At 41.5% G+C, this 22816-nt stretch overlaps 1 protein-coding gene across 1 annotated transcript in view; it reads right to left on the minus strand.

Annotated features, from left to right (window-relative positions):
* Positions 1-22816, minus strand: part of GSG1L (GSG1 like) — a 148983-nt gene that overhangs the window by 3764 nt on the left and 122403 nt on the right. The window contains exon 3 of the mRNA XM_068246825.1: positions 12517-12628. Within this exon, the coding sequence (XP_068102926.1) occupies positions 12517-12628 (112 nt within the window). The remainder of the gene's footprint in view (positions 1-12516; positions 12629-22816) is intronic.

Genomic DNA, 22816 nt, shown 5'->3' on the forward strand with positions numbered 1-22816 from the left:
CTATAGGCACAGATGTCCTGACGCCTTAGATTTGCCCTCCTTGAACCTACAAACCCCTGCCGAACCACACCACAAGTGTGCTGCCTGTCCCAGCTGTCACCTCTCCCTTACTTCCCTTGTCTGTCATAGGTAGCTACAGGTGTCCCTTAATATTCATGGTACTTCTGGCTACCTAATTCTAAGTAGCTAGAGGTGCCCCCAAATATTAGGTAGCTAGAGCAATCAGTATTACGTAGCTAGAGGTACCCCTGACTGAAGGATATCTCACCAGTGGAATGCTGAGAGCAGGGTGAGTAACCTCTTATATACTCTCATCAGGAGTCTGCATAGGGAAGGAGGGAGGGAGGCGTTTGGGGAATAAGATGCCTTTCCATCATCAGGCGCCTGTAGGTACGTGCCTACAGTGCCTTATGGTAAATCCAGCCCTGGGCTGCTCAAAGCAACTGATTGAGTGGAAGTATCTGATGCTTAGATATGCTCATATGCTATATTGATTTTCCCCCAGACTGCTGTATTCTGAGGGACCACACCTACTAACATTCCCCTGCTACTTAAATCCACTATTGAAACATAGACATACAGAAAAATGCAGACAGTATCTGTAATTATCTGTAATTTACAACATGATCCAGTGATTTTTTTTCTTTGGTCAAGTAACTGTACCTTTTGTGCAATATGTTTATAACACATATAGAGAGGAAAAAGCTTCAGGGTATACAGAGCTTACAACCTGGATCAGTCTTTGTTATCCAGCGTTGTTTAAATGGCTGTGTTCTGCTGCTCTCTACCTTGCTAAACAAAAAAAGCCTCGTTTTTCTATCTGCATCACATGCTGCTGTAAAAAGGCTTTGATATTTGCAATTTGCATTTTTTTTTTCGTTTCTGTGTGCTAGTTATGCACTTGACCCTGTCCAGATTGGCTAGTATTGTTTTTGGCTTACATCTGTTCTTCATCAACTGCCTAGAATTCTGATGCTTTACATTCTGATTTTTAAGTGCAGTTTTATACAATAGTAAGTTTATCCGTGCTTTCAAAGCTACTTGAAATCTCTATGCATGTCACTTCTTGATTCTCACTACACTTGTTCTTTCTTGATTAAAAAGCATTACCTGATTTTTATAGCTTACATCTGTGGTGTTCAACTTAGAGGGGCTTTTTTTTCAGTTTCTTTCACAGACTGTTAGGTCTGATGATAAAGGAAGGCACATGTAGAGATAGCTCTAACCAAAAACAAAGAAAATCATTTATTTCAACGGAGTTTCCCTTAAATTTCTGCTTTCTGGGGACATATCAAAGAAGATATGGTTGTAAAAGGTGAAAAAGCTGAAATCAATTGGTCCTGGTATAAGCAACTGAGCACTGGTATTTTACTCCAGCAGGCAGTGACCAAAGCAACTGGAGTCAGTGAACCACCTGTGTGCACAAACTCATCAGTATACGGAGCTTGATTTGGTACTTGATAACCAAGTAGGAGCATCTTGTCCAAACTGCCAACCACATTTTCATCTCCATTCATTTCAATAGGGTTGAGGTTTCTGTTGGCACTAAACAATTTTGCTCAGTCGGGGATCCGCTGTACTTGAAATGATTACAACAGTCTGCCCACACCTAGCCAACATGTTGTGGTATTAGCAGACCTTTTATTATGCATGGGTGGGCCTTCAGATGCCATCAAAGACTCTAAATGGCCACCTCACTGCCAACTAAACTGCTGCCAATCAGAGGTGTTTTTTTGTATTTATGAAGGCCCACTCCTAGAGTTAGGGTTACATGTGACTAACCTGATAACTACCATCTTTTCTTCTGGTGGCTAGACCTAGGTATACAATGTATTGACACAGGGTTGTTTAACATGATTGGAGGATTCCCCTGTTAAAGAAGAACTCCAGTGAAAATAATGTAATACAGTGGGTTTGTTTACTATCATTATGTATTAATGATTTAGTCAGCGTTTGCTCATTGTAAAATATTTCCTCTCTATTTATCACATGGTGACAATTTTACTGCTGGCAGGTGATGTCAGTGGAAATAGCTGCTGCTTGCTTTTTGGGCAGTTGGAAACAACTGTTATTTCCCACAATGCAACAAGGTTCCCACAGTGTGATGTGAGCACCATGGTCCTGACATCACACCGTGGGAGGGGTTTCACCGCAATATCTGCAATACAGAGCCACCGATGATCGGTCTCTGAAAAGGAAAAGATTTCTCTTGGGAAAGGGGGTATCAGCTACTGATTGGGATGAAGTTCAATTCTTGGTTACGGTTTCTCTTTAAGTTACATTGTATGCCAAGGCCTACCTACAAGAACCCACAATGAGAGCAGGAGTTATGGTGATCTCATTTCTCTACAGTAGTATAAAGTTGGAAGTCACATACCTAGGTCTTCCTGAGTGATGGCATTAACCTTAAAATGTTATATTAAAACAAAGGTAAAATCACCCTGTGGTCCAACCAGACCCTGCATGGTTAGGGAAAGGAGAGCACTAACATGTGATTTTGCCCTCCACAAGAAGTAGGTATGTTAATAGTAGAAGAAAGAGATCATTAATAGAATGTGGAAACCTTTAATAAAAAGGGCACCTCCTGATATTTGCCCTCTCTGAGTAGAATGAGTACAAAATGAATAAATAATAAACAAGGACACAAGCTAGACATAAAAGCGTGTTTTTATTAAGGTTACCTGCTGTAATCCAATCTAATGAGTGTCCCCTTTGTACTTCAATTGAACAAAGGTCCACGATGTATTCCATAGCAATCACAAACAGTTCTCTGCTGCTTTATAAAGCCTGCAGGCTGCTTATAAGCCAATGAAAAGTGCACACATAATACACCTAGCTTGCAGTGATAATCAAGCAAAAGCTGAGCAAGTCAGCCAATTAGTAGAAGAGGGCTTCAGTTGCATATAGACAATGGCTATATGACCAGCAGGGGGCACCAGCGTGCAGGATATTCCCTCTCATCTGCCCCCCTCCTAACTAAACTGCATGGGATACTACAATAATTAAAAACAATGGTGCATGAGCCAGCCTGGGGCCCCGGGAACTCTCACTGCCCGGGGCCCAAGAACCAGCATCTAACACCATATGTGAGCGCAGCCAAAACCTTGGAGCTGCCACCTCCAAGGCCTGTCTCCTACTGCTCTAAAACTTACCAAACACACAATTGGAGAACCTCACTCCCAAACAGTTCTCTATTACTAATTGGCTGACTTGCTCAGCTTTTGCTTGATTATCACTGCAAGCTAGGTGTATTATGTGTGCACTTTTCATTGGCTTATAAGCAGCCTGCAGGCTTTATAAAGCAGCAGAGAACTGTTTGGGAGTGAGGTTCTCCAATTGTGTGTTTTGTAAGTTTTAGAGCAGTAGGAGACAGGCCTTGGAGGTGGCAGCTCCAAGGTTTTGGCTGCGCTCACATATGGTGTTAGATGCTGGTTCTGGGGCCCCGGGCAGTGAGAGTTCCCGGGGCCCCAGGCTGGCTCATGCACCATTGTTTTTAATTATTGTAGTATCCCATGCAGTTTAGTTAGGAGGGGGGCAGATGAGAGGGAATATCCTGCACGCTGGTGCCCCCTGCTGGTCATATAGCCATTGTCTATATGCAACTGAAGCCCTCTCCTACTAATTGGCTGACTTGCTCAGCTTTTGCTTGATTATCACTGCAAGCTAGGTGTATTATGTGTGCACTTTTCATTGGCTTATAAGCAGCCTGCAGGCTTTATAAAGCAGCAGAGAACTGTTTGGGAGTGAGGTTCTCCAATTGTGTGTTTGGTAAGTTTTAGAGCAGTAGGAGACAGGCCTTGGAGGTGGCAGCTCCAAGGTTTTGGCTGCGCTCACATATGGTGTTAGATGCTGGTTCTGGGGCCCCGGGCAGTGAGAGTTCCCGGGGCCCCAGGCTGGCTCATGCACCATTGTTTTTAATTATTGTAGTATCCCATGCAGTTTAGTTAGGAGGGGGGCAGATGAGAGGGAATATCCTGCACGCTGGTGCCCCCTGCTGGTCATATAGCCATTGTCTATATGCAACTGAAGCCCTCTCCTACTAATTGGCTGACTTGCTCAGCTTTTGCTTGATTATCACTGCAAGCTAGGTGTATTATGTGTGCACTTTTCATTGGCTTATAAGCAGCCTGCAGGCTTTATAAAGCAGCAGAGAACTGTTTGGGAGTGAGGTTCTCCAATTGTGTGTTTGGTAAGTTTTAGAGCAGTAGGAGACAGGCCTTGGAGGTGGCAGCTCCAAGGTTTTGGCTGCGCTCACATATGGTGTTAGATGCTGGTTCTGGGGCCCCGGGCAGTGAGAGTTCCCGGGGCCCCAGGCTGGCTCATGCACCATTGTTTTTAATTATTGTAGTATCCCATGCAGTTTAGTTAGGAGGGGGGCAGATGAGAGGGAATATCCTGCACGCTGGTGCCCCCTGCTGGTCATATAGCCATTGTCTATATGCAACTGAAGCCCTCTCCTACTAATTGGCTGACTTGCTCAGCTTTTGCTTGATTATCACTGCAAGCTAGGTGTATTATGTGTGCACTTTTCATTGGCTTATAAGCAGCCTGCAGGCTTTATAAAGCAGCAGAGAACTGTTTGGGAGTGAGGTTCTCCAATTGTGTGTTTGGTAAGTTTTAGAGCAGTAGGAGACAGGCCTTGGAGGTGGCAGCTCCAAGGTTTTGGCTGCGCTCACATATGGTGTTAGATGCTGGTTCTGGGGCCCCGGGCAGTGAGAGTTCCCGGGGCCCCAGGCTGGCTCATGCACCATTGTTTTTAATTATTGTAGTATCCCATGCAGTTTAGTTAGGAGGGGGGCAGATGAGAGGGAATATCCTGCACGCTGGTGCCCCCTGCTGGTCATATAGCCATTGTCTATATGCAACTGAAGCCCTCTCCTACTAATTGGCTGACTTGCTCAGCTTTTGCTTGATTATCACTGCAAGCTAGGTGTATTATGTGTGCACTTTTCATTGGCTTATAAGCAGCCTGCAGGCTTTATAAAGCAGCAGAGAACTGTTTGGGAGTGAGGTTCTCCAATTGTGTGTTTGGTAAGTTTTAGAGCAGTAGGAGACAGGCCTTGGAGGTGGCAGCTCCAAGGTTTTGGCTGCGCTCACATATGGTGTTAGATGCTGGTTCTGGGGCCCCGGGCAGTGAGAGTTCCCGGGGCCCCAGGCTGGCTCATGCACCATTGTTTTTAATTATTGTAGTATCCCATGCAGTTTAGTTAGGAGGGGGGCAGATGAGAGGGAATATCCTGCACGCTGGTGCCCCCTGCTGGTCATATAGCCATTGTCTATATGCAACTGAAGCCCTCTCCTACTAATTGGCTGACTTGCTCAGCTTTTGCTTGATTATCACTGCAAGCTAGGTGTATTATGTGTGCACTTTTCATTGGCTTATAAGCAGCCTGCAGGCTTTATAAAGCAGCAGAGAACTGTTTGGGAGTGAGGTTCTCCAATTGTGTGTTTGGTAAGTTTTAGAGTAGTAGGAGACAGGCCTTGGAGGTGGCAGCTCCAAGGTTTTGGCTGCGCTCACATATGGTGTTAGATGCTGGTTCTGGGGCCCCGGGCAGTGAGAGTTCCCGGGGCCCCAGGCTGGCTCATGCACCATTGTTTTTAATTATTGTAGTATCCCATGCAGTTTAGTTAGGAGGGGGGCAGATGAGAGGGAATATCCTGCACGCTGGTGCCCCCTGCTGGTCATATAGCCATTGTCTATATGCAACTGAAGCCCTCTCCTACTAATTGGCTGACTTGCTCAGCTTTTGCTTGATTATCACTGCAAGCTAGGTGTATTATGTGTGCACTTTTCATTGGCTTATAAGCAGCCTGCAGGCTTTATAAAGCAGCAGAGAACTGTTTGGGAGTGAGGTTCTCCAATTGTGTGTTTGGTAAGTATTCCATAGCAATGGCTTCATACAGCTTAATTGCATAGCCCCAGAATTTGAAGTCCTTATCCAGTGCTATCCCTGTGCAAGTACACACTAATTAACTTCTAACTTAATATGATCCCTGCTGCTATGTTGGATATCACAAATAAAAAACCTTCTCATTTAGCTAAATTTTACTGTGAAGCCTAGTTAACAAGAGTTTAGATTCCCTATCCCTAGTAGAAGAACCCATTCATGCTACCACTTGCCTCTCCCTCAGAGGTTTTGCTACCAAAATTGAACATGGTGTCTGCCAAGCTGGTGACACATGACCCTTTGTCCAATGGGTGGGTTTTCCAGAGGCGAACAAGAACTCCCAAACCTACCATATGTCTTAGCTAGCAGTGGGGCAACTTTGTTAGCCTCTAAAGATCAACTCCTACATAAAAGACACATAAATTGCCAACACTACAATGAACCATCAAGCTGTGTATTTCTAGTCAGCCAAAACTAAAAATTGCCAGAAATCAGATTAAATGTACCTTTGACTTGCATCTGAATGGCAACTAATGGTTCTGTTTGGAATTTTATTCCATATTTTGATTGGTTTTCAAACATTAGTCAGGATTTAGTGGAAGGTAGAAATTAATTTTAAAGGGATATGGCAACATAGAAAGAGAAGGTCAACTCCCTCTTGCTAAGCTTAAAGAGAATCTGTACTCTAAAATTCTTACAATAAAAAGCATACCATTCTATTCATTATGCTCTCCTGGGCCCCTCTGTGCTGTTTCTGCCACTCCCTGCTGCAATCCTGGCTTATAATTGCCAGTTTTAGGCAGTGTTTACAAACAAAAAACATGGCTGCTAACCAGCATGTGACAGGCTGAGAGAAGCTCAGTCTGTGACTCATACAGAGCCTGGAGGGGGCTTGGAGAGGGTGTGTATAACTTCTACCTATCACAACAGAGCAGCAAATTCCTGCCTGAGCCAACAAAGCCGGCAAAGGAAACAAGATTTGATTATATAACAGAGATAATGCAACTAGGAAAGGCTGCAGTACGACAGACCACATTAGAACAGGTATAGGAACTTATAAGTTAGAAGAAATAAGGCTGAACATTTTGTTACAGAGTCTTTTTAAGCCCAAGAAAGGCTAATTTTATAAATCAAAAATTTTGTAAGACTGAAAACCATTTTTAATAGGATGTTGAATTCTATAAATGAGATCCGTGACTCATCTGGGGCTTTTTTTGCTTGCTTTTGCACTGAAGATGAGAAAGTCATATCTATGTACATCCATCTGTGAATTAAAAACTTAGCCTGCTTAAAGGACAACTGAACTGATAAGAATATGAAGGCTGAAATATATATTGCAATATATATTTCCTTTTGAACAATACCAGTTGCCTGGCAGCCCTGCTGATCTGTTTGACTGCAGTAGTATTTGAATAACACCTGAAACAAGCATGTGGCTAATTTTTTCAGATCTGACAATAATGTCAGGAACACCTGATCTGCTGCATGCTTGTTCATATTGCTAAAAGTATTAGAGGTAGAAGATAAGCAGGATAGCCAGGCAACTGGTATTACTTAAAAGGAAATACATGTGGCGGCCTCCATGTCCCTCTTGTTTCAGTTGTCCTTGTCCTTTAAATATTTGCCTTTTACCAAATTACGTGACTAAAGGTAGCCACACGTCTAGCGATTCTGATTCAACTGACAAAGTGATTGACTTCAGTATAGTTGATCGAAAGTCAGTCGACTAGTGGCCCACACACTACAAGAGATATCATAGGCGATTCACATTTACTAATCGATCTGACCGATATTGTGTCTCCATGCTCTGAATGCACAAATGGATTCAGAGTTGATCGAATGATATGTTAACAGTGGCCGATTCCTGCAATCGAACAATATCTTGCATCCTGCTCGATTGACTAAGCTGGTCAATACGACATGATATCAGCCGATTTCAATCGATTGGGGATACTGAAACACACTTGATTCTCTCTTAATTCTATAAAATGATCAAATTAAATGGTCGATGATACAGCCAAATCGCTAAATGTATGGTCACCCTAAGACTGCTGTTAAGTAAAATATATGGAATGTTGCTATGATTAAGGACCTGCGTGTCCAAAACATGTCAGCTGCCAGGCTGTTCAGCTTTTATATTCAATAAAATTGGGACGAAATTCTACATAGGATTTTGTGCGGAACTTCCATCCTTCCTTTGCTGTTTACTTGGGTTAAAGTCGCCTTGTTCCAGCACTATCCTGGTTTCCACCTACTTTCACCTACTTAGTAAAATACAGTATATCTTGTAATGAGATGCAAGTGTAATTTTGCTAATGGTTTTGTTTTCCCTGATTTGTTTAAAAATCTATTTATTTTTTTTCTTGGGTACTTTGCTTTGAGCATAATATTCCTAGACATTTGGCTACTGATCCGGGTGAAAATTCCCCCAATAGCACTCAGCATTACGTGCAAGTAGGGCCACACTACAAATATCATTTCCTTTTTTGCTTGAGAGATATGTACTTTAATAAATTAGTTTTTATTTTCTGAAAGATAATTTATACAGAAACTGTTAGTAATGTATTTTTACTAAAACTACTGAAGTTAAAAAAATATGCTGATGCTTCAATAGTCAAATACTAATTAAAATAAAGACCATGCTTAAGTACTGCTGTTAATGAGAAAAGATTTGCAGCAAATAACAACCATTTAATCACTAAGTAATAACCTTATTATTTCTTAAATATATTTTCATATAATTACTACAATTATTAGAGCCTACAGCACTTCGTAAAGAAAGATCTTCAGTATAAAATGGAAGGTTATAATACAGCCACCAATATTTGCTAGTGAGCACTTCAGCCATCACTAAAATCAAGTCATAGCGATGGTGTGTGAACAGCTAGTAATTAAACAGAGGCCCATATGCAATTCACCTTTCCCCTGAGTTATCTTCTAGGTCTAGGAGATAATTTTCAGCTTTTCTTTAAAATAACTTTTCAGCATTTTACAATTGAAAAAGTACCCAAAAGTTGGTGAAAAAGACCTATGAAAATTATTCTAGTATTTCCTTGCTTGCTGGTGGTCGTTTCAGCACTTAGCAACTGAAAAAGTACAGAGAAGTGGGTGAAAAAGTACTTTTAAATTTTTTTTGAGTATTTTCTTGCTTGTCGGTGGTTTACATTTTTTAAAATAATACCTAGGAGAAAACTAAGGAGAAAAAATTAATTGCATATTGGCAAAGAGGTGTGAAAATATCACATGGGAGAAAACTCAGGAGAAAAGGTGAATTTAGGGCCAATATGTGACTTCAGCAATACTTTTTATTTTTGTACAGAAATCGAGAACACAATTTTTGCGATGTTGCGACAGATCACTTTATATTGCTTATTGGTCTTGCATTATACTACATAATGTTTTTTCCAGCAGGCATAATACATAAACTAAACATGCAGAAAGTATACGCTGAAATGAATGTATAAATAACGACAAGTACCAATTGTGTTCTGACATTTTCATAAAGGCTTTAGATTCATTTTTCTATATGGTCACCGTGCTTGGTTTGACACAGTTCACAGAGCAGCTCCATGCATCAATATTTAGAAAGGTCACTTGCTGATTGCTGTAGTATGCAGAATGCTCCATAGGCCCAGGGACTTTACGCTTTATAGAAATAATGCCAAAGACACTGTTCTGCCAGTGTAGAAATGTTTTAACTTCACATCACAAACACATCAAATGTGTCAAAACATGCATAGATAAAGGCTTTTGGCAGCTAAATTGTCTGTTATGATAGTTCTGAAAATATTCTACATACTGGTTTATAACACTGATGCCACCTCGTTATTAAATACTCAAAAAAATCAAATAAGTGAAATCCCTATCCTATAGTGTAACAAACTACACCACCCTAATAGGCAAACATCTGTCAATCAAGTCCATGACAAAATAAAAACATTTCTACTATACACCAGTTGCTCCTTATTTAACATTTTCCTCTGGTGTTGTGTCTACTGTACCCAGAATTCTGGACAGATTGTCCATGGCAGATTTGGTGTTAGTATTGTGACTTTATATACTAAAATGTGCATTTGTGTAGAGTGATTTGTGTCAAGTATATTTATTTTTTACTTGTCTGCTGTGCTATTTCAGAGCAGCTGGGGGTACATTTATAGATAAATCTTGTAATCTGTGCAGCTACATTAATCCTGTTTCACAATGTCCCTGTTTTGCACCTCCTTCTGTGGTAGAGAATCAATAGATATGCCCCATGTTTAGAGCTATGTTCTAAAACATAGTCACTCCTTTCAAATGAAATCACCTGCTATCCAGATCTAATCCAAATCCTGCATTTTGAGTTGATTAAACAACCCTAGTAACAAATATATCACATCAAATGCTTTCCCATAACTACACATATCATGGACATCAGGTCATTTTAAATAAGCTGCCAGACATGGAGGGTGAATGAAGGTTAACACAGATATTAGTGAGAGCTTTTTGACACTACGAGATTGATTCACTATAACAAATAGCATGCCTTATCAGAGTTAACACATCTTATCAGAGTTAACACACCCTATAGTAGCGCTACGAACTTATGCCTGCTAATTGGCAATGACGAGAGCTCCACTCTTCCTTCCCTGAGTGCCTGCAGGTCCAATCACTTTAAAGGACATTATGCCCGCACTTTGATTGGCCCAATAGGCTGCCTGTCAAGTTTCCTGTCAAGTGACAGGCAGCCTATTGGGCCAATCATAGTGCAGAGATAGTGTCCTTTAAAGTGATTGGACCCGCAGTGGCTCAGGGCAGGACAAGTGGAGCTCTCGTCATTGCCAAGTAGCAGGCACAAGTTCGTAGCACTCGCTATGCTACTCTGATAAGGTGCGCTAATTCTGATAAGGTGTATTAGCTCTTATAAGGCATGTTAACTCTGATAAGGCCCGCTATTTGTTATAGTGAATCAACCCCCATATGTTTTGGTATGCATTTTTTTAAAAATAAGCACCATATAGATGGTACCATTTAAACCTACGCATTTCATGTATTGCATTGTGTTTTTTTAAGATCTCTAAAGGCTTCAAGTTTGCCAAAAGCACATGAATCCCCCCCCCCCTCCCCTTCCCACCATTCATAGCTATGAATAGGAAAAACATGTAAACACAGCATATTTGTGTGCATGAAAATTGCCGTATTTTTCTGAATATAAGACACACTTTTTTTTCCCCAAAACTAGGGGGGAAAAGTGGGTGCATCTTATATTCTAAACGTACGGTATCTTAGCACCAAAACATACTTACCGAATTCTGCCGCCACAATCCTCTCCTCTTCCGCCTGACTGCCGCTATCCGAGGGTCATCCGAGGGTCCCAGCTGCGGTCATCTGCAGGTCCCAGCCATCCCATCAAGTTTCCTGGCTCTTGAATGTCCTAGCCGCCAGATCTTCTTCACTGCAGACTGCAGCCATGTGGTAAACACGCGCTGCCGCCCTGCTGACATCCTCCATAGTAACAGCGTTCTCTTCGTAGTTACAGTGCCCCCTTCTGTGTGACGAGCGGTGCACGTGCGCCTGACGTCATGGGTGACCCTGGCGCACATGCGTCGCTGGTCACACAGAAGGGGGCACTGTAACTACGAAGAGGACGCCGTTACTATGGAGGATGGCGGCGGGGCAGCAGCGCATGTTTACCGCATGGCTGCCGTCTGCAGCGAAGAAGATCCAGCGGCTGGAACACTCAAGTGCCGGGAAACTGAATGGGATGGCTGGGACCCTCAGATGATCGCAGCTGGGACCATCGGATGACTCTCAGATAACGGCAGTCAGGCAGAGGAGGAGAGGTTTGCCACTGCAGGATCAGTTGAGATGCAGCAGGGGTGCAGTGTAGTGTAGTATGTGTTGGCTGCAGGATTTAGTTAGTGAAGTGTAGTGTAGTGTGGTTTGGGTTGGCTGCAGGGGTTAGTTAGTGAAGTGTAGTGTAGTGTACTTGGTGGTGGTAGCAGGGGTTAGTGAAGTGAAGTGTAGTTGGTGGGGGCAGCAGGGGTAAGTGAAGTGTAGTGTAGCAGGATTTAGTGTAGATGGGCAGTGTGGCTTAGATAGAGACGGTTTTGGGGGGTTTAAAGGTCCATAAGTCGCCCCTGCACTATAGATGCACCTAGATTTAGTTTATTTTTTCCCCTGATTTTTGCCCTCTAAATCTAGGTGCGTCTTATATGCGAAGCGTCTTCTATTCCGAAAAATACGGTACATACGCATTTTCAAAAATGCAACACGTTACAATGAAACAGCCCTATGTAGGTGTACTATGGATTGTTAAAGGATGAAAACACAGGACAGACAGTAAAGAGCACAGGTGTGTTATGGGATAAACAGAAGAGGTATGGGAGGAATAAAGGTTAGGGTCAGAGGGTAAACAATGGTTCATTGGGTGTATTCACAAAAAATTGGTAAAAATATATGTGTGCAAACAGCTCATGTAAATTTTATTGGGCGTCAAGCAAACTAAATAATGCATTACATAATATGCGTAACATCCAGTACTACTTGTGCTGTCCATGTATTATGAACTTAATCAAACTTCTATGAATACAGCCCATTGTGTGATAGATGAGACTTTATAAATGTTTGAAGGAAATACAGTAATACCTACCAGAAGGACCATCCATAATCCCATGAATGGGGTCTCCAGTCCTCAGGTCCTAAACTTACTGTGACTTGAAGGACTTGAGTGTACATCATGTGAGCCACCATTCCCAGAAGACCTTTAGGGAAAGAAATGGATACTGACCTTCTTTTCATAGAAAAATATGAATAACTTTACCACCATCTGCCATCAGTAGAACAAACAATTTAAAATAATAAACATGGTTGTCACATTGTTTAAAATAAAGGAAATAAAAATGTTTAACTGGTTCCCGACCGCTGCTATGAATATCTATGCCCCTGTGGACTTCACCTCAGCACCAGGGGCGTAGATATGCATATTTGTTTGTTTACCTCAACGTTCCTGATCACCGCGCCAATTGTTTCCATCGCAATTCCGCTGTTCCATTATCAGTTAATGGGAACAGCTTTTTCCCAAAAACAGTGCCTGTGATGAATGAAAGCCAATGCCAGCAAGACGCCAGCATTATTAACAAAGTAAAAGTAGACAAATACACTTGCTACTGGAACTAAGTGTGGTGCCATCTTGTAGAAATAAGACAGAAACCAAGAGCCCCAGTAGTGCAATATGTTGATTTAACCACTTAAGGACCACAGGCTTACACCCCACCTCACTAGTGACCAGGCTATTTTTTACAATTCCGTTGCACTGCAGATTTAACAGCTCACTGCAGAGCCATACATCTTAGCACGCAAATGAATTTTTCCTCCTTTTGTTGCCACTTACAGAGCTTTCTGTTGGTGGCATCTGATCACTGCTGCAGGCTTTTTTTAATTAATTTATTTGTTCTTTTATGTTAAATAAATTTGACTATGTATCTGTTTATCCAGTGTCTAAGCCTGGTGCCTCCGTCATCTTGTGGCCAAAAAGTTCTACCCACCAATTAAGGTATTTGTTGATCTTGTGATCAAGGATATTGAACGATTATGACCTCTTGTGGGTAGAGACCAGAATTTAGCAGCTGGTGACCATAGGGCTCTAAGTGACTTGGCAATGTTATCATACCTGAGGCTGGCAAGGGTGGCAATGTGGTATTGTGGAAAGTTGATGATTATGTGAGTAAAGCTTACCGACAGCTTAAGCACAAAAAAATATTAAAGCATACTTTGAGCTAATCCTACAGACACTTTCAAGAGGGATTTGGACCACATTCTGGACACTGCCAAGGAAAATGGATTCATTTCATAATGAGAAAAAATTTTTTTTATGGTAAGGAAACCAGTAGTCCTTACTATTCTATCTTTTGCCAAAGGTACACAAAAACAGGACTAAACCACCAGAAGGATCCATTGTTTCAGGAATCACTGGCTTGATGGGAAAGTGTTGTGCTTTTTTTAATTTATTTTTTTTCTACAGGACTTCGTCATTTATTTGGATTCTTACATCAGAGATTCTCTCGACTTGATCATGAAACTGAACCGTGTCTCTGTCCCTACAGGTAGGTTTTTTATTTCCTGTGACATTGCGGTACTTTACACCATGCCTGTCAGGCAGTCCAGTGTTTTCTATAAACTCTCCCAGGCTCAAAAGAAGCCAGGAATACCTCCTGCAAAACGGTCATTAGACTGTGCACCATAGGAACCCAATGCCGCTTTCTTCACTCTAGATTATTGAGCCTGATAAGTATTGCTTTGCATTTATACAGAACTGTCATTTGCCTGGCCTTTTGCTCACAAGCTGCACGACGCACCAGCACACTTTTTTGGATACAATTAACTCATAGTGCCAGACTTTCCTGCTCTTTTGTCAGGGGCCATGTACATTCATAAATAAAGTAAAAAACAAAATGTAAACACTTCCTGGTAAGCCACTGTAGTGTTTCTAGCACCATCTTTAAAAAAAAATAACTATGTAGTGGCGAAAAGTTAAATTACACACCACACAGGAGCGCTGGCAGGTGAAAATGTCTTTTGGCGTTAAGGGTAAAAGGGCCTGTAGGCTGAAGTGGTTAAGTTGTACCTAAACAACAATGAAGCCAGTGATTTCATTAGGGAATCTAAGGATATTGTTCCATAGAGCTACAAGTATATTTAACAATAATTCAGGATCACAGAATTTTACGAGAATCATTAAGATCATTTTTATTTACAAGAGCAAGTATTGTCCCTGTGGGGCAATTTCTATTTATCACAGCTTATAATAAATCCCTGAGCTACATTTTGCTTCAGAATAAAAGAAGTTTGTTTTGTAAATTGCAGGATATTCAATCTCTAGTTGGATGTTGTCAATGAGAAAGAGGCATGGTAGCATGGTCCATGATTTCCGTGAGCACCAGACTGTTGTATTTTCATGGGTTTAACTATATTAAAGTATTGTATTTTTAATGGTTTAAAAAAGTCCAGTGGCACGAAGGTAACAGGCTCAGAGCAATACTGTTCACTGGCTCATGGCATACCAAAAGTGAGTATTATTTATTAGTTCTTCTAAGCAAATGATACTGTATGTAATCACATGTGATAACAATGCCTCAATTCACTAAGCTTATCTCCTGTCTTTAATACTGTTTCTAGAGTTATCACCATAGTGATAATGCATGTATATTCAGGAAACAATTTACCTCAGGCAAACCTAAAGTTAACTCTTCTGTCTTTAAGTTAAGGTGAGATCTCTAAAGTTAACTCTTCAATCCTTAAAATAACTCCAGAATTCTAAAGTTAAAGACAAGCGGTTAATTAACTGCATGTGAAAATAACTACAAAGGAGGTAACTTAGGGACAGAAATGATAAGATAACTCTCTCACTGTGAAAACGTATCTCTACACCTTAATAAGGCAAGATTGATGTGTGGTGGTTAGTTTTCTCTTGTCTTATTATCTCCAGCATGATGTTAGTGAATTGAGGCCACTGGCCTCAATTCCCTAACATCATGCTGGAGATAATAAGGCAAGAGAAAACTTACCTCCACACAGTGAGAGAGTTATCTTAACTCTTCATTCCTTAAGTTACCTCCTCTATAGTTAAATTACCTCATCTGTAGTTAAGTTACCTCCTCTGTAGTTATTTTCAATCGCAGTTAATTAACAGCCTGTCTTTAACTTTAGAATTCTGGAGTTATTTTAAGGATCGAAGAGTTAACTTAAAGACAGAAGAGTTAACTTTAGGTTTGCCTGAGGTAAAATGTTTCATGAATACTACATGCCTCATCACCATGGTGATAACTCTAGAAACGTTATTAAAGACAGGAGATAAGCTTAGTGAATTGTGGCCATTGTCTGATGGGCCACTGTTTTAATGAGACATTTGGCAGTGAACAGGATTAGCAGTTACAACTGCCAGCAGCAATATCATGTTTGTGGGGAAAAAAAATTATAGCAATACTGTTTTGTAAAATTCCAGTCCAGAACAGTACAATAGTATAGTGAAAATTTTAATAACCGTGTCTATGGGAAATGCTGGTTTAGTACGTCATTTTATAGCTGTAATAAATAGTAAGGAGGCAGCTGCGGCGAACCACGCTGCCACCGCAGCTGCCTCTACCTTCCTAACGAACGGTACTCCCGTGCCTCGGGCGTCTAGCACGCCGAGGATGGGTCTATCATCTGCACATAGGGTCGCATTGATGCGTGCGCGCGCGCACCGTCGCGACCTTTATGCGGCAAGGAGGAGCATCAGCTGACCTGCGGGTCGGTTGACATCACGCCAGGCGTCCGCTGCTGCTGATTGGCTGGGCGTAGGAGGGTGTGCCTCAGGGTCTCCTCGGGCTCTTAAGCCCGGAGGAGTCAGTCGCAACTTGTCTGCTGTTGAGAATACCTCGTGTTAGCGCTCAGACCTTAGATAGTTCCAGTGTGCTTTGATCTGGGAGGAAACCGGGGATTTCGCACAAGATAGGAATTATTCAATAGCTATTTAGTGACTTTATTACTGTGTTATTTTCTGTGTATGACTCTGGCTTGCTCTGACCAATCTCTGCTCTCTGATTCTGTACCTTTGCCCATCTGATCTTGTTGCTAACCCTGCCTGAATATCGTTATGCCTCTGCCTTCTGTATTTGTACCTGATCTGCCTGTCTGTTGCCGAATCGATTAGTCTGACCTCTCTACTCTCACCAGGGAGCCCTTGTCTCTGGTGAGGGGCTCCGTACTGTTAGTACCCACCAGCTTCTCTGGTGAGGTGTGGCTAAACCTATCAATACTTAGTGTTTGCACCAATCCCTACACTCAGTGGAATAAAGTGTGACTAAGGTCACGATATTTCCTTAGTGCTGCTATATTTGTATTATTGGTGATTCTGAAGATCACCATATAATCAGATATAGTATCTGCATTATTTGGTGATACTGCAGATCACCAAATAATCAGAGCTCTGTATTTGCTGACACCAATCGTTACAATAGCATAGAGAGATTAATGCTTGTGGTCTTCTGACCTTTCCCCACTCCATGTAATAAGTAATGCTGTCATGCCCTTTATTCTTTTTTTTAAGTATGAGAAACTGGAAGATGTCCCGCGAATATATCTAAGGTCCCTTTTACACTGTGGCATTGTGGTAAGCTATTTTACTGCAAGAGCCCTATAAGTTAATGTAAGTCTATGTAAACTTATACACTTAATGCAACATGATGTGGTGCGATGGAAGTAGTCTAATCACCGCAATGCTGCATGATCTGTGCCTACCATGTGAGAACAAGGATATATAGCAGAAAATATTTTTGAAGAGACAAAAAAGTTTCAAGATGATCTTACATTTTTTATGTATCAAAAAGTTATTTTGTAAAAACAGATTTTACAAATCTTCAAATGGATTGGATTCATCTTTGTAAACAACATCCCATTATTAGACACAGAAATCATATGATGAAGTATGCAATTGTTTAGAAAGGCGACAACGTCGACTTGTTTAGGAAAAAAACCTTCTTCAGGCCTTAAAGAGAGTCTGTCTATCTTTTCAGTGGCTTGCCATCCAGATTGCACTTTGGTGCAAATCTGAAGGGCATGCTGCAGATTTCTGCAGAACACAGCTGAATGCCTTAGGTGTGCATGGCACGGCTAGTGATTTGGGTTGCAGCTACACAGCAGATATTCTGTGGACTGATGAAACAGAAGTTTAACTTTTTGGAAGGCGGGCATCCTATTACAATTTGCATTAAAGTAACGCATTTCAGAAAAAGATCATCATGCCAAACATGGTGGTGATAGTATGATACTCTGGGGCAGCTTTGCTTCAGGACCTAGACTACTTGCTGTGATTGATGGAACTATATATTCTGCTCTCTACCAAAAAATCATGAAGGAGAATGTCTGGCCATCAGTTCATTACCTCAATCTTAAGCACACTTGGTTTCTGCAGCAGGACAATGATTTAAAACACACCAGCAAGTCCACATCTGAATTACTTAAAACCAAAATTAGGGTTTTGGAGGGGCCTAGTCAAAGCCTGGACTTAAATCCAAATGAGATGCTGTGGCATGACCTTAAAAAGGCATTGCATGCTCGGAAACCCTCCAATATGGCTGAATTACAACAATTCTGCAACACAGAATAGACTAAAATTCTTCCACAGCTGAGAAAGACTCATTGCCATCTATCATAAGTCACCTATTACAAACACTTGATTGTAGTTGTTGCTGCTAAGGGAGCCACAACCAATTATTAGGTTTTGTGGGCAATTACTTTTTTACATAGGGCCGTGTAGTTTTGGATAGTTTTTTCCCCCCTTAATAAATAAAATCTTAACTTTAACTGGGTTATTTTTGTCTAATATTTAAATTTGTTTGATGATCTGAACATTTAACTTAAACCTGAGATATCTGGTACTGCAGTATTTATACTTACCTGGGGCTTCCTTCAGCCCCATGTAGTCCGTGGGCTCCCTCACGATCCTCCCCAATTACTCCGTTCACCCCAGGTAAGTATAAACACTGCAATTTCTGCCATCTCAGGTAAACGTTACGTGTGTCAAAAATGCAGAAAAATAAGAAATCTAAAAGAGAGCAAACACTTTCTCATAGCACTGTATAATATTTTAGTTAATACTTTACTGGAAGGTCTAGCTCTAGATTATAGTACAACTGTAAGTTTCACTTCCTCTTACGGTATAAATAACATGCAATTCCATCATCTCATTATATTCTTCTGATAATAAAAGGCAGCAATTATTATTATTCTATATGAAAGTCAGAAATATTATTATGCATAGCAGCAGACCATCAAAACAACATAGTTTGGGTTTTAATCAAGGTCTAGAGTGTTCCACTCTTTTAGGCCTCTTGCACACTGCATGCATTTCCGATTCTGATTCCGCTTTTTAATCGTTTTTTACATTCGATTCCGATTTTTAATCTTTACTGCATGCTGCGTTTTTTGATCCGTTTTTCTGTTGAATGTATTCAGGGAAAATCGGAATCAGAAACGGAATCAGAATCAGAATCGGAAAACGGATTTGCAGTGTGCAAGGAGCCTTACTCTGATTTCTCAAGACAATTTTGGAAATTTTACAATAGAATATATTATTTTACTGATATTCACAACTGTTTAAAAACATCACTTTTCAATGTATTAAAGGATACCAGAGCCCAAATGCAAATGAGAAGGGGGGGGGGGGCAGGCATGTATGGTGAGCTGTCCTGATGTTCACGGCTCCCCCCGTTCTCAATTCTGCCCTTCTGATCCTCCTAAATGCCCTCTGACACCCTCTACCTGGTCGGGCATTACTGCACCTGTGCTGGCCCGGCTGCGCGTGTCCTACAGCGCGCGACCACAGATGGGAGCGCTCTGTGCATGACATCACTATGATGTCATGCTTGACCGGGAGTGCATGCTGTAAGGCGCATGCAGCTGGGCCAGCGCAGGCACAACGATGCCCGACCAGAAAGAGGGTGACAGAGAGCATTTAGGATGATCAGAGGGGCAGAACGGAGGACGGGGGGAGCAGTGAGCATCAGTACAGCTCGCCATACATGCCTGCTGCCCCCGTTTCTCATATTAATTGCTTCCAAGGATTTATCTGCAAAGTATTAGAACGCAGCATCGTTATTGAAAATTCATTGGATGCCACCAGCCCTCCATTTACCTCAATTATTTTTCATAATGCTAAGCTGGGCAAGTATTAGTTAGTTTTGCATATCGCCAAGTTTTAACAGTAAGAACAATGTGCATTGGCTAATCTAAACATAATTCCCATTTATCAATAAATATTTGTTTTTAATGTGTGCATGTATGAAATGTATGTAAGTGCTAGTAATGAAGTAACTATGTAAGGGAAATACGTAAGTACCGTAATATGTTTCAAATCTTGTAGGTTACTAAAAATTGTTTTTGTTACAAGAGGTTAAAGTTATGTTTTTCAGTATAAAGCACAATCGTAATTAACATTTTTTATGGATTAATACATTTCAGGATAGTTGCATATTTTTTTTTCTGAATTAAAAAGAGTGTTTTTATGCTGTGTTGTGACATATTTGTGATTATTGTACTTCTGCCTATGATGGTATATGTTCATCTGTTTGTTGTTTTTTGTGCCTTATAAATAAAAAATGTTGCACAATGACGGAAAATTGAATTAAATGAGTTTAGCATGAGGCTGCAACATACCAGAAAAGAGACAGGAATTACAATTATTTCAGTGCCACTGCAATAACTGTAACCAGAAGCTCCTCAGTTGTTAACAACTGCAGAACTCAAGGACTGCAAAACAGATAAAACAGATCAGAGTTGATGAAATGCATACTCACCAAATGCATAAGAGATTAGAACCTCCTTAGCGGGCACTTCACATTGAAGATGTCTGGCTTTCCTTTGTGTTCAAACAAGGTGGGAAGCTAGGTAGCCTGTGTGTGAAGTGCTGATTAAAGAGTGTAAGAAGGATCATTCCACAAGGATAAACCGATCTTCATTGTGAATTCATATGCTCAAAGTATTTGAAGTATTCGATTAAAGAGGTGATGAAGATGTGTCGATTAAAGAAGTTCTATTCTCTTATGGTTTTGGTGACTGTGCACTTTGTTGCTTCATCTTCTTGGCTCTGCTGTAAACAAAATATACTGGATTTCTTAACACAGCCATTCTTAAAAAAATGATGGATAGTTTGAACATTGAAATGGTCTCACAGGTGTTGTTATGCGGTATTATATACCCGCACAATCTAATCCAGATAGCATGATTAGAGTTAAGGTGGCCACACACCATACAATTTTTTTTTAAATATTGTAACGAGTGCAGCTGCGGCGAACGGCATCGCCGCCGCAGCTGCCTCTGTTCCCCTGCCCGTCCCGCCGGCGTCTGGGACACCGAGGACGGGGCTGTTATTTACCATAGGGTCGCTGTCTCGCGTGGGCGCGCACACAGACAGGACCTTTATGCTAGGAGGAGGCTCGTCAGCTGACCGGCTGGTCAGCTGACCTCAGAGGAGACTCACGGCGCCCCGGATTGGCTGTGAGCAGGGGGCGTGCCAGTGAGGTCTCTTCTGCTTCTTAAGCCTCCGGGCTTCAGTCTGGCGCTGTCTGCTGTCGTGAATACATTCAGTGTTAGCGCTCAGACCTTAGACTAGATCCCAGGTGTTGAAACCAAGGACTTCACACCTAGACTAGGAGATTGCTATATTGTTATTGATTATCTATGTATGATTCTGGCTATACTCTGACCTTGCACCTGCTCATTGATTCTGTACTTCTGCCTATCTGACTTGTTGCTGAACCTCTGCCTGTTTTCCCGTTATTCTTTTGCCTCACGATTCTGTACTGATACTGTCCTCTCTGTTGCCGAACTTTGCCTGTCTGACCACTCTGTCCTCACCAGTGGGCCTAGCCTCTGGTGAGGGATTCTTAGTGTAGAAACACCTGCTCCTCAGGTGTCCACTAGGCTGCAGTACAGTCTTAATCACCTGCTCCTCAGGTGATCATTCGTTGCAGTATTGTTTGTAACATCTGCTCCTCAGGTGTCCTCTAGGCTGCAGTACAGTCTTAATCACCTGCTCCCTAGGTGATCATTAGTTGCAGTATGGCTTGTAACACCTGCTCCCTAGATGATCACTAGGTTGCAGTACAGTCTGAATCACCCGCTCCTCAGGAGATTCTATCTCCACAGTAACTGCATCTCCAGCTTGCTGGGGTTTGTAGTCTTGTACATATTGATAGTACCTTGCCAGCTCCTCTGGTAAGGTTTTTGCCAAACTATACAGTTACCGTATCTGTTAGTACATTCCCAGAACCCCCGGAGGTCTGGCCGTATTTAGCAGTGTCTTAGCTAGTGCCAGCCAGCACCTCTGAAGGGGCCTAGTCTTTATTAGTCTCAGCTAGTGCCAGCCAGCACCTCTGAAGGGGCCTAGCTTTATTGGTTCTGAGGCTCATCAGCTCCACTGATGAGCAATCGTTATTTATTCATTACTCTCACCAGCTCCACTGGTGAGGTGTTGCTTAGTGACTGATAGTACCTTCCCAGCTTCTCTGGAAGGTTTAGCCAAAACTATCCGAGTCACTTGTAATACCTTTCCAGCTCCACTGGAAAGGTCTAGTGTAGCTTCTCTTGCTACCTGGTTAACTAGTTCCTTGCCAGCTCCTCTGGTAAGGACCAATCTGTCTATTTCTGTACTCTCTGTTGGTACCTTTCCCAGCTCCACTGGGGAGGTTTGATCCAATCTATCCAGTCGGTGTACTGATAGTACCTTACCAGCACCTCTGGTAAGGTCTCGCAAAACTATTAAAATTACGGTTGCACCAAGCACTACACACATCCAGCTCCTTGTGCTGCTATACTAGTATTATTGGTGATTCTGCAGATCACCAAATAATCAGACATCTGAGCTGCGACACCCAACCGTTACAAATATCTTTTCAATTCCAGAATTGCAATCAATCTTTCTGAATGTAACATTTCAAAAATCTGACCAATGTACCACACACTTATGTTCAATTTTTCTCCAATTATGAAAAAAATGACTGAAAACTTAAAAAAAATTGCTTGGGTCAGTAAATCAAGTAATTGACAGTCTACCACACACCATACCAGTTTGATAAAAAATAATCAGAATACTCCAACAATCCCGATCTTCTTTTATTGAATAAAGATGAGAAATTTGATCAGATTTCTGGAACGAATGAAAAAAAGCTTTTGATTTTTCGGGACAACCGATCGTAATTAATTGTATGGTGTGTGGCCACCTTACATCATGGATTACCAGGATTTTGGAGCAAAGCTCACAGTCTCTGAGGGCATTTTCTGTTTCCCAGCTGATTTGTAAGATAGAATTGAACAGGCATTATTTAAAGGGAAGGTTCAAGCAAAAAAAAAAAATGAGATTCACTTACCTGGGGCTTCTACCAGCCCCATGTAGCCATCCTGTGCCCTCGTAG

This window comes from Hyperolius riggenbachi, chromosome 7 (assembly GCF_040937935.1).
Source record: "Hyperolius riggenbachi isolate aHypRig1 chromosome 7, aHypRig1.pri, whole genome shotgun sequence".
Classification (NCBI taxonomy): domain Eukaryota; kingdom Metazoa; phylum Chordata; class Amphibia; order Anura; family Hyperoliidae; genus Hyperolius; species Hyperolius riggenbachi.